The 12,786-nt window shown below is 39.9% G+C and overlaps 1 protein-coding gene across 1 annotated transcript in view; it reads left to right on the forward strand.

Moving 5' to 3' along the window:
• The window catches only part of VAT1L (vesicle amine transport 1 like), a 120,096-nt gene that overhangs the window by 52,453 nt on the left and 54,857 nt on the right, over positions 1-12,786 (forward strand). Inside the window, exons 6-7 of the mRNA XM_074203689.1 lie at positions 3,149-3,204; positions 7,394-7,588. Coding sequence (XP_074059790.1) covers positions 3,149-3,204; positions 7,394-7,588 — 251 coding nt within the window. The remainder of the gene's footprint in view (positions 1-3,148; positions 3,205-7,393; positions 7,589-12,786) is intronic.

Genomic DNA, 12,786 nt, shown 5'->3' on the forward strand with positions numbered 1-12,786 from the left:
AAGGAGTAGGTACAAAAGGGAAAGAGAAAGGAATCAATAATTCCTTGGGATGCTCCAATTTCAGGTCAAGAAATAACAATGTTATAATTCCTATGACCCTTTAAAGTCAACAAAGTACTTTCCTTCCAACAACCTTGTTCAGTAGATTGGGAAGTTATTATTATCCTCAAACTAGAAAAAGCTTTCACATCTCCCATATGAAGTCCATCCTCTTTCCCACACCACTCTACCATTGTGTAACATATACTTTAAAAGGCGACTTTGCAAGAGGAGTACACAGCAAAACAATACAAAGCAAAAAATTCTTTGTCAGACTATGTGACCTGATTTTACAATAATTATTCACACAAAAAAGGACATCAATAAAACATTTTGTAATATGTAGAAAAAGACTGAAAAATATGGAAAGGGCCACAAAACACCTAACAGTTTTAATAATACCTTATTAAAATCTATGTACATATGTAGATATATATGCATATATGGGCCCTTTAAAAATAAGCTATATATTACAGAAGCCCACAGTTTCTTATGTAGGCTTCCTTGTTTATATGAACATATTTGTATTTCTTGATATTTGCAATAAAAAAAATTTGCAAAAAAAAGTCATGGTTTTCATAGGTGGACTGCTGTTCATATGGACAAATTCTAAGGGCATATAAATATGTTAATTTAACCTATTATTCCTAAAAGTTGACTATAAATAGCTTCAGGATCAAACAGCATGAAATGGTGGGAATGTGGTCTGGGAGGTTTAACAGAATTTCCATCCTGCCTTTGTCACTACATAAATTGTGTGACTGTGGGGGATCACACCCTTTCATCTCTGGGCTTCCCTTTCCTCTTCTCTAGGATCTAGGTTTAGATGAAGTCATCTCTGACACTCTTAATAGTTAATGAGTCTAATTCCCTTCCAGCTCAGACATTCTTTGACTTTACTTTGAGATTCATGTAAGGGAATTATTGGAGTGGAATTCTGAACTCTTAAATCTCATTTTTCAGTCCCCCTATCACCAAGATCCCAGAGATTGAGAAAAGGTGTGACCTCTCTGATGACAGTGACTTTAGATAGATTTGTTCCCCACTCCAAAGTCTGTAAGAGTCCTCAGAGATAGGCATGGCTGTGCCTGTAATACCAGCTACTGAGAAGGCTGTGTTTCTCTTCAGCTCAGGAGTTTTTTGGTGGGTTAAACTTTAGGTCTCTAAGTCCTGCATCAATATGGTGAGCTGTGCAAGAAGGAGTGAACTGGCTCAGGTAGGAAATGAAGCAGATGCCAGTCTGTAGTGGGTGGGACCCATGATTAACCCCTGTACTTCCAACCTGAGCAAGACTTTAAAAAAAAGAACTCATCAGCAGATGAGAGATTAAATGATTTCTGGACCCATATATGCTTTTCTTCTTTGTTCCTGAGTGTGTCACAGAAAAGGATTTCAGTGAGGCAATTAAATTGAAGGGCTTATATAAGTCAGCACAAATCACTTTTCAAAGGACTGTTTTTCAAAAATAACCAAAAAAGTTATGTGAAGTGAGTCACCTTTCATTCCAGGGAGATAATTGAAGAATTTTTTGGTTGTGTGTGTGTGTGTGTGTGTGTGTGTGTGTGTGCGCGCGCACCTGCATCTGCATGTACACCATTAGTCCCTTTGACAGTTTGGTGAACCCTAATTCAGAATCAGGTTTTTTAAAAAGTTGAAGGAAATTATAAATTTCAATGAAAGATCAATGAAAATAAACCAAAAAAAATCTAAAATGAATGTAATAAAATAATAAAGATCAAGCATGACTTGAATGAAAAGACATGAGAAAAAAAGCCTCAATTCACCCTTTTGTTAGAGGTAGGTGGGAGGTTCACAGTTGTTACCACATACATGTTTTTGAACTTTTCAGCATATTGATCAGTTGTACTGATTTTTTTTCCTTTTTTTTTTCTCTTTGTTATATGAATGGTTCTCTGGGAAGGGAAGGTGGAAGGGTGCTAGGGTTAATTATGATAATGTAAGAAACAGAAGACATTAAGTTAAAATAAAACCTTTTTTGGGGGGGCGGCTAGGTGGCATAGTGGATAAAGCACCAGCCCTAGAGTCAGGAGTACCTGGGTCCAAATCCTATCTCAGACACTTAGTAATTACCTAGCTGTATGGCCTTGGGCAAGCTGCTTAACCCCATTTGCCTTACAAAAACCTAAAAAAAATAAAAATAGAATAAAATAAAAATAAATAAAACCTTTTTTTTAAAGAATGCATCCTCCCCCTTTGAAAAAAGGACTAGCAAAAATGCAATCTTTTCCCCATCCAGGTTCATGGATGCACTAAAATCTAACTTTGAGTCAAGTGAAGGATATCTATAGACCCCAGGTTAAGCACTTCTGATCTAGATCATTAGAATTTACTAAGTGTTTTTCTTATTCTAACTCTGTGAGATAGGAAGTCAAGTCAGCAAGTATTTATTAAGCATCTATTGTATGCTATGTACATAAATTGGGAATGGTCTCACTTTAAGGTGGACTGGGAAGGGTTTCTTGCAGAAGGTGGGATTTTAGCTGAGACTTGAAGGAAGCCAGAAAGCCAACAGGTAGAGAAAGAGATTTCTAGGCAGGGTGGGACAACCACTGAAAATGTAGTGTCAAGAGACAGAGTGGCTTTTGTGAGCTATAGAAACTATCCCCATTTTACTGAGAAGCAATGAGAGGACATGAGGAGTGACTCTGCCTCAACCTCAACTAATCAGGATTAGGGCTGGGACCCAGCTAAGGACCCCAGATTGCATTCAGTGCCTTCAATGTGACTTCCAATTACTTCAATTCTTTTGCTTCTCTCAATTACCATCCCTTTTTTTCCCAAGTAACTTAGGAGTTACCCCAAGTTATCTGCCCAATGTAAAATTTTCAAATTCCTTTTAATTCTGAGCCCAAAATGATGACAGTCCTTATATTTAGGGCAAATACCAAAGCTTTTGTTTCCCAAAGAATTTGTTTCCTAGGACCTGAAACTGGAAGGGGTCCTAGAAATCATCCAGGCTGATAGATGAGGAAACTGAGGCAAAGGCAGGAGAAACAAGCTTTTCAGCTCCATATCCAGTATTCTTTTTACCCCATCACCATGCCATCTTTCTTCTCAGTGGCTCATGTCCCTTGTCCTTTCTTCACAGGGTCATCAAATACTGTGACGGGGGAGACCAAGAGTTTCTTCAGCTTTGCAAAATCAGTGAGTATTTGCAAACATCTAACATACAGCCCACTTTCACATATGGAGGTACCTTTCTAGCCATCTGGAGATCTGCAGGCCACAAGAGGAACCAAAGGCCAATTAGCAAAAGGATGGTCAAAAAATACTCTGGTTACAAGGCCATTTACTCTGAAATGTCAGAGAGGAGACTAGGGTATGGGGAGTCTAAGGATGAGCAGAGGACCCTATGTGGAGAAATGCATGCTTGAATCCACATTTGGACGGGCAGAGGGCGGTGATAGGATCAGAAACTGGGAGGGGAATAAAGGCAGCAAACATTTATTAAGTGCTTACAGTGCACTTTACAAATATTCCCTCTTTGGAATCTTCATTTTGTAGATAAGGAAACTAAGGCAGACAGAGCTTAATTGACAGGCACGAGGCCCTTATTACGTGTCTGACTTCTTTAAAGAATAGTAACTAAAAATTATACAGTGCTTATTGTGCCAGATGCTCTGGTAATTGTGTAATGATTGTTATCTCATTTGATCTTCACAATAATTATGGAAGGAAGGAGCTAGTATTACCCCCAATTTATAGATGGAGAAACTGAGGCAAACAGAAGTTAGGTGACTTAGTCAAGGTCACACAGCTGGTCAGTGTCTGAGGCTGGCTTTGAGATCTTTCTGATTCTAGGCTAAGCACAAATTGGCACAGCAAATAGAATGCTAGGAGAAGTCATAGATGTGCTGCTAGAAGGTTGTATAGATGTATATGGGTTGGGTACACTGTCCATTTCTTCTGAAGTTAATTCATTCTAGCAAAGGGTTTGATTCTACCTCCTTGGTAGAATGAGGCCACATTTTTAAAAGCCTGGAGGAACAGAACACGGACCATGAAATTGAATTTGCTAGCACCAGTTTTCTTCTGGTGTGGTAGGTGGGGGAAAAAATGCAAGAAATGTTCAATTTAATTTAAGCAAAGATTGCTTGTGTATTGAGCTTGTTGCTATGTATCAAGAACATTTATAAAATTTGAATATTCTAACTAGAATCTGAAGCCATTTGGTGTCTCAGAGGGCATTTTGTCCAAGCTATATCTGAACCTGGAATCTTTTCTAGAACATTCCCCAGAAGTAGTTATTCAACCTTAGACCTTCTGTGATGGGAATAGCATTACCTCCAAGGCTCATCCCATTGCAGATAGCTGTAATTATTAGCAATTTCTCTTCCTACTGAAATCTGTGACCCTGTAATTTTCACTCACTGCTCCTAGCTCTTATCAGGAGCCAAAATGAAGTAGTCTCATCTGTCAGTAATGCCAGTTTTTCAAACAATAGACAATGGTTAACATATCTCCAGCTAATTCAACAGGCATCTGTTATTAAGTACTTAGGACTATATCCTAGGCAGCTAGGTGGCACAGTGGATAGAATGCTGGGCTTGGAACCAGGTGGACTCTTCATGATTTCAAATCTAGTCTCAGACACATAACTAGTTTGATGTTTCAGTTTCTTCATCTGTAAAATGAGCTGGAGAAGGAAATGACAAATCACCCCAGTATTTTTGCCAAGAAAACCTCAAAATATGGTTACAAAGGGTTGGACTTGAATGAAAAAGAATCAACAACACTACAACATCTAAGGCATTGGGTCTTCCCTTCTGTAGGAAGCTTGGTGGCAGAGTAGATAAAACACTGGACCTGAACTCAGGAAAACAACCTATTTGACTCTGGGAAAGTCACTGGATTTCTGCCTCACTTTCTCCAACTGTAACATGAGGAAAATAATAGCACCTTGCAGGGTTATTATGAGGAACAGATGAGATCACATTTGTAAAGTGCTTAGTAGAAACTTAATAAATGTTGGTACCCTTCTCTAAAACTTCTTCCAAGTTCCTTCCACTGAACCTTTTACCAAGCCACCATCTCCAGTATTCTTTGGATGAGCTCTAGCTCATGTTTCTCTTGTCCTTCAAAGCCAAACAGAATTCTCACCAAAGCAGAATAACAGGACAGTAGTTTTCCTCCTTCCACAGTTCTGCTAGGAGGTTCCTCATTAGGAGCCTTGTTTGTTTGTGTCACTAAAGGTTATTAATTAAATTCATTAAGTAATTGTCCTGTTCAGAAGGATTAGATGGGCTCTGTTTGGCCTTAAGGAGAAGGTAGAAGTCACCATGAGACACCTTTTAGTTCAGTGTGAGGAAGAACTGATCATTAGAGCTGTCCAGTCCTGCCTGCCTGAAGAGGCAATGGGGTTTTGGCACTGGGATGTCTTTAGGAGAGCCTGGGCACTATTCACAGGAGACGTGGTAGAAGAAATTCCATCTTCAGTGCCCCTTAGCTGTCCTCACATTTCTGTCCCCTTTAGGGTTCAGAGATTCTCTATGTGTCAACTGGCTTGATATAGAATATAGTCTAACTGGGGAAGCTAGGTATGCACTGACCCTGGAGTCAGGAGGACCTGAATTCAAATCTGGTCTCAGACACTTAATAATTATATAGCTGCGTGATCTTGGACAAAGTCACTTAATCCCATTGCCTAGCAAAAAATAAAAAAATAAAAGAAATATGGCCTATCCATTGCTGGGAAGGCTGTAATTTTCCTAATGTCATTCCATTATGTCATTTTGCTCAGAAATGCAGTTAGCCTGTAGTTTCAGTAAGTAAGAATCAATTCATATTGACTTGGATGTTTAAACTCAAAGCTTGTCAGAGTCAAGGCTCCCTAGAGAAGAGAGAACATAGGATGTTGTAGCAGAAGGAAGCAAAACATTCTTTGATCTTTCCAACAACACTGGGAGATGTAGGTACTTTGATGATCCACTGTGCCATTAATGCTGGATCTGGAGTCAGGAAGATCTGGATTCAACTCCAGCCTCAGATACTGACTAGTTCTGTTTTCCTGGGCAAGTAGTTAGCACAGACTCTATTTCCTTTCTGATCTGTAAAATGGAGATCACCATAGCAGCTTCCTCCCAGGGCTGTTGTGAGGATCAGCACTAAACAAAGAATGTCAAGATTGGAAGGGAGCCTTAGCGTCTAACTAGTCCAGTGTTCTCCTTTTGTGAAGGAAGAGCCTGGATTCTTCCAGTTCCAAAATTCCATGGGTCTTTGGTACCACCATCTCCTCTGTTCAGTATCTCCTAATTGAAACTGCTTTTTGTAATCTTCTTTGCCCTTCTGAGATAAACATTAAAGCTTCCTTTTCCTTTGAGCTTTAATATCTGGGAGGAGAATTATTTCATTCTAAAAAAAAAAAATCAAAAGACAAGATGCCTCTGTGAGCATTTCTCTTGATGGCTGGTTTCAGAACAAGAATAGCTATTTTTATGTTGCTGTAATTAACTCAATGCTGACAGATTGCTGTGGGTAAGCAAATTGGTCCCAAATTATATTCACTTGTACAAAGTGTTTTCCCTTTTCTCCCCTAAATACAGGCTCCCATAAGCACAATGTTAACACAATAATTGTATTGTGTACATGTTTGACTGAAACATTCAGAAAAACAAGGGCTCCTGTTGAAAACTGCATATGGTGTGAAGACTAGGACTGAGTCCTTTTGGCAGCAGCAGCAGCAGCAGCAGCAGGCTAAATAACCAGCCATGCCAGGGCAGTATGTGCTTCTGGATGGGCTTCAAGCATGATAGAGCGTAGAGAACTCTGGAAGTGAGGGCAGAGAATCAAATCCACTTTCTGCCACTTTCTAGCTCTTGACCTTACGTGACTCATTGATCAATTAGTTTCCACATCTCTAATATGAGTTGGTTTGTTGAATGAATGATTTCTAAAGACTTTCATATCCTATTAATTAAGGGACAGATGAGAGTTCCATAGAGACCTATACTTGAATAAAGGTGCAAGGATGGAATATGGCCTCCCACTGCATCTTAGGGCTAGAAAGGCCTTTAGAATATAGCATGTTAAGTCTAGAAGACAACTTAGAGTTCTTCTTCAATTTGCCCATTTTTCAAAAATGGAAACTGATTCCCAGAAGGGAACATGCTTTGCCTAACATCTCACAGCACTCTATACTCTTTAAAGCAACATATAAATGTCAGTAATATTGTTATCATTATTTTTATTATTGAGGTTATAAAGGATTATATCTCAAGTGGCCAAAGTTCTAGATTCTGGTGGCATGCTCTCTTCCACTCACAAGGTCACAGAGCTTGGACTGGCTTTTTTTCCTCCCCATTTCTTCTAATACTCTTGTCACTTCTATCCCCAGTGGTGGCAGGTGGAGAAGGTGAACCCTATCAAGCTGTATGAGGAGAACAAAGTCATTGCTGGATTTTCGCTCCTCAATCTCCTTTTCAAACAGGGCCGAGGAGGCCTGATTAAAGGCATAATGGACAAACTCATAGCCCTGTACAACGAGAAGAAGATCAAACCCATGGTTGACTCATTATGGGCTCTGGAAGAAGTAAGTCTCTTTAATTTCTGATAATTAACACTGATATTTTAGTATGGTATTTGAAAGAAGACCTGTGATCTCCTTTCCTAGTTTTTTAGGATTCCTTTTAGCCAACAGTACAATATAGTGCAAAGAATCCAGGATTTGGAGTTGGGGGGAATTGGATTCAAATCTCAGGTCTGCCATTTGCTATCTTTATGACCTTAGATAAGTCACTCAGTGTCTTTAACCCTCAGAAAAATGATTAAAATACATAACTATTCTCAGCACATGGTCTGGAGACCTTGATGAGTTCCAAAGACCCTCTCTGAGGTTCTTGGGGTCAAAACTATTTTCATAATAATACCAAGATGTTTTAATTGATAATCTAGTAGATACCTAATAGAGCCCACATAAACAAAAGCTCTGTCCTCAGTCCTTTTTAAGCATATAAAGGAATCCTGATGCCAAAAAAGTTTGAGAATTGCTAAATTATAGATTTCTAAGGTTTCTTCCAGCTCTAAATTGAAATCCTGTGAATTGTTAGTTCTTATATGACAATCAATCCTGTTTTCAAGTCCTGCCTCGATCACTTACTTGGAATGTGATTTTGAGCAAATCTCATCTCTTCAATCCTGTGTCTTCATTTATAAAATGGTGGGCAGGGAAGCTGGATGGAAGGTGGCTAATACTGAATTTACTTTTCTCCTGGCTGTGGGTCGTGGTGAAAGAATTTTGTTACCTGAAAGCACCAAGGGATGTGAGTTCCGAATATCTTTTGGATAAGATAAATATGTGATTTCTATAAAAATGAAAAATCTGCATTCATAGGTTGGCACTGATACAACTTATTAAGAAGAGAAACTTTGGTCACACAAACTATTTACAAATAATGGTCTTTTTTTATTTGGGCCTAATAAATACTGCCGGATAAGAACATTTTGATAGCCAAAGAAGAACAAAAAGAAGATATTCTATGCAACTCCGAATTTCATTATGTCTTGTTTGTTTGTTTGTGTCTATTAAATTGAATATCATAGTACCACAACTGCCCTGCTTGCCTGGGCCCCCTTTGAACTTAAGGAAATAATTTCTAGACATAATTGACCCAATTTTCTTCTCTGTCTCCAACATGTAGCTCGTTGTGTTGATCAATTGTTGAGGTGAGAGACCATCTAGCATAGCTCCCTTCTTTTGTAAAGGAAGAACCTAAAGCTCAGAGATGTCAAAAACTTGCCCAGGGTCACACAACCCATAAGTGGTACAGCCAGGACTGGGACCAGCTCTTCTTTTGATTTCAAGCCCATTGGTTTTTTCTCTACAGCAAAAGTCCTTGACTGTGAATCTTGAAGGAAGAGAAAGGTCTAGGGTCAGTGAGAATGCATAGAGTGAGATCCACTTGAATGAGATAAATATTAAGTTCAGGGCAGGAAGGGGTGGGAAATAAGCCAAAAATGTCATGATTCCACACAGTGGATTGTGGTGGACCCTTGAGACAGGGAGAGGGACAGTCCTGGGCCAGATGTGTCCCAGCTGTATCTTTGACAGAAATGGTGTCACCAAAATGAACCAAACCCACCAGCGTAGTGAACAATGCATTACTGCCAAAGCATAAAAATATCACTGAGCACATGTGTGACTAGAAAGGAAGTATAGGGCATGGCATAATGGGCAGAGGGCTCTGAGCCAGACCTGTAGCCCTCAGGTGCTGGAATGACCAGGGGAAGGCCTCTGTGTGCTGGGGGGCACAAGAAGGTTAAATTAGACACAGCCTCTGCCCCTGGGGAGTTCATAACTAGTGCAGCAAGCCTGGAGTCAGAAGGACCTTAGTCCGATGGCAGCATCAGACATTGGCTAGCCCTGTGACCCTGAGCAAGTCAGGTAACCTCTGGTTTACTCAATTTCCTCTTCTGTAAAATGGAGTAATAACAGCTGATTCTCAGCATTGTTGTGAGGATCAAGTGTAATCACTGTGGAACACATTAGCACAGGGCCTGATCTGTAGTAATAGCTGGTGTTGTTGATCCTTTGTTCTCAAAGAAGACCATGACGTCAGGGAAGTGATGCCATGACATGCATGTGAATTAGATTTGAGTGAGCGGATGCTGTTAAGTCATCAGCCTTACTCTCTCTTCTGGAGCCATCTGGATCCAGTGGTCAGATATGGAGCAGGACGACTGGATACAGCCCTAGATACAGTGGAAGACCTTGGCCTTTTAAAGCTAAGGTCTTTCCCAGGTCACAGTTAGTTTTGAAGATGGTTCCTAGGAAGTAGGCAGTGCTGGGGGCTTATAAAGACCACCAGGGGTTTGTTTGTTAATGAAAACCAAGAACTCTGACCAAGGAGAGTAAGGCATAAACTTTAATCTACCATTTACTGCAAAGGGTTATGAGAAGCAACTAAATAAAGAAGTTGAATGTTTTAAGAAAAATAGTAAAGTTAAGAAAAGAAGGGAAGACAGCTGCAAGGGCATACTTGCACTGTGTTAGTAAGGCAGCCTGGCAGAGAGAATGGGTATAGCTTATAAAGGAGCCTAGCAAGCTGGCCCTACGAGGAGCGGCCAAAGGAGGTACAAAGAGTGACCAGCACCCGAACATGACTAGTGTCAGACACACACCTTGGTGAGGGGAGCTGGGCATGTGGTCTGTCCTAGGAGAAGGGTCAGGGAGGAGTTGGGGGGGGGCAGGAAGGTTGAGGTTGTTCTTATTATTTCAGTGGATTTACATCTCAGAAGGGGCTGAGGTGCTGGATAACAATGGGAAGGAAATCAGAGGCCCACAGGATATGCCAGGTGAGCACTTCTTCTGGGGACATACCAGGGGGTGTCTCTGTTAACAAGGTATACGTGACTGGTGTCAGACCTACAGCTTGGCCCCCCACCAGGGCCCTGCTGAATGGGGGTCTGCAAGGCCAATTCAGAAGGGAAACAATTCTAACAATTCAGACAGAGATGGATTATAACGTTTGTCTGGATTACAATATTAATCACTAATACAGGAAGGGAAAAGATTATGATATTTCTCTCTGCTTCAGATGGAGGCAGCACTCATTTAGTCATTAAGGTTAGGTAAGAGAAAAATGAGGCAAAGAGGCCTAGAATGACCATTCAGCAAAAAAAAGAAGAGGGGGGGGAATAGTTGGGAGGGTAAGATCCTCAGGGTATCTCAGTGATTAAGAGAGGTGAGAAAGAAAAAGAGCCTGGAGCCTCTTTTGCATAATCAAAAAAAAAAATGGATCTGGAAGGGGAAGACCTCAGGGCTTCTGGCTAAAACAGAAATGATTGCTGTTTGAATTCATTCTGAACCAATCAGGACCCAAACGATTGTCAAGTGGTTTAACCTGAGACCCTCTGTTGACCAGTCAAGGACAGCCTGAGTGATTTGGGGCCTGTAAACCCCAAGAAATCTTATTAGGCCTTTGGGCAGAATACCCAGGATCACAAAGCTAAGTATTTTTTAAGCATTTGAATCCAGATCTGAACCTAGATCCTCCTAATTCCACTGCTACCTAACTACCTCTCAAAGCTATTAATTCTTATTATTTTTAATATAGGGACAAAATGTTAAATACTGATGATATGGAATAATTCATCAATGTATCAAAGAACTGCAAGCCCAGTGCCATGTCAAGTCTGAAGGGTATCTTTTTCCTAAACCAGCTGAGAGAAGGGATCATGGGGAGGAATTCTGAAACAGGTAGTAATAGAATTGGGTTGGAAAGAATTGGCAAGAACTCAACAGGTGGCAAGGGGAAGTTGGCATGTTTCAAAAATTTGTAGGCATCCAGTTTTGTCAATGTGTGAAACTTCTGTGTAAGCAATCCTTCTTGATTTAGAGAGTAGCCCTTACAACTTGGGAGATGTTTAACAAAAACCGAGGTTAAGTGGCCTCTCCAGTGACATTGTCAGAGGTTAGATTTGATTAATTAAGCTAATTATCAGAAGGATGTGGCAGCCTGTCTTTCTACCTCTAAGTCTAGGTTCTTATTTCTTACACTTGCAGAGCAAAAGCAGTGATGGAAGATCTTCAGGCAGATTGAGGGAACATGTTGGTCAGAAGGTAGAATATGAGAATGGAATTTTATGGAAAGGGACTGAAAAAAAGTTTCCAGAATGTGGGGGTTCTGGCTACTCAGCAAAGGATTTCAAACTTTATTCAGTAGACAAGAAAGAGCTATTGAATGATTTTGAGTAAAGAAGGCAGAAGCATGTGTACATGCAAGCAGAAAGAAGATGAATTCATCTTTAATGAAAGATGAAAGGGACATTAAGGAATGTGGGGAGGGGAGAGAGAATACATCCTTCATCTGTAGAAGGAATGTCACACAAAGGAAATCCTGAAGCCCCTGGAGGAATAGTACTCTAAAATGATTCACTATTTCCTACTTAATGAAAAAGACTGACCTAAGTCTAAGAATCAGAGGAGATAACATGGTATGGTGGATAGAGAAGAAAATCTGGAATCAGAAAGACCTGGGTTCAAATCCTATTCCAGATACTTACTGTGTGACTTTGGACAAGCCAGTTAATCTCAGCCTCATTTCACTTAGTAAAATAACAGCCATATTAGACCCTCACTGACAAGGTTGCTATAGAAATCAAATGAAATATTGTTTGGAATGTACTTTGAAAATTATAAAATGCTATAAAATGTTGGCTATTATTATTTAAAAGAGAAATTCTTAATTAACAGCAACATTGCAGAAGGATTAGTCTTCCAGCATCAGGGTTAATGGCAGCATCCACACCTTTTTCTGCTAACAGATATTTCTAAAGCCAAATGGCAGTGACCTCTTTATTTTATAGTAATATGGGCAAATATCCATTCAAGGTTGCAGTTGGATCAGACTTAGTAATTTGTTCTGGGCCAGACGCAGTGAGTCATCGAGCCCACATGATTTCCTAGTGCCAGAAGACAGTTTGCAGTACTTAGTACTTGCTTGCTAACTGCTGAAGGAAAATGATAATGATTTTCGCCCTTAAGAAATTGCTTTGGGAGCCAACTTTATAACTTAATGCAAGAAATAGAAATCCCTGAGAGATTGAAAGAAAAACGTCTCTACTTTACTTGGGTTCTAACTAGTTATGATAATAATATCATTCACCATTAGAGATTCTTTTCAGCTATTAATCTCCATGTTTATTATGAATTGTAGGGACTAGTCATGCAAAACACAAATTTTCTGACTCCATATCTGAAGATCCCAACTTGGCTTTCTTGTTTTTTCT

The sequence above is a fragment of the Macrotis lagotis genome, chromosome 1 (genome assembly GCF_037893015.1).
Source record: "Macrotis lagotis isolate mMagLag1 chromosome 1, bilby.v1.9.chrom.fasta, whole genome shotgun sequence".
NCBI lineage: Eukaryota > Metazoa > Chordata > Mammalia > Peramelemorphia > Peramelidae > Macrotis > Macrotis lagotis.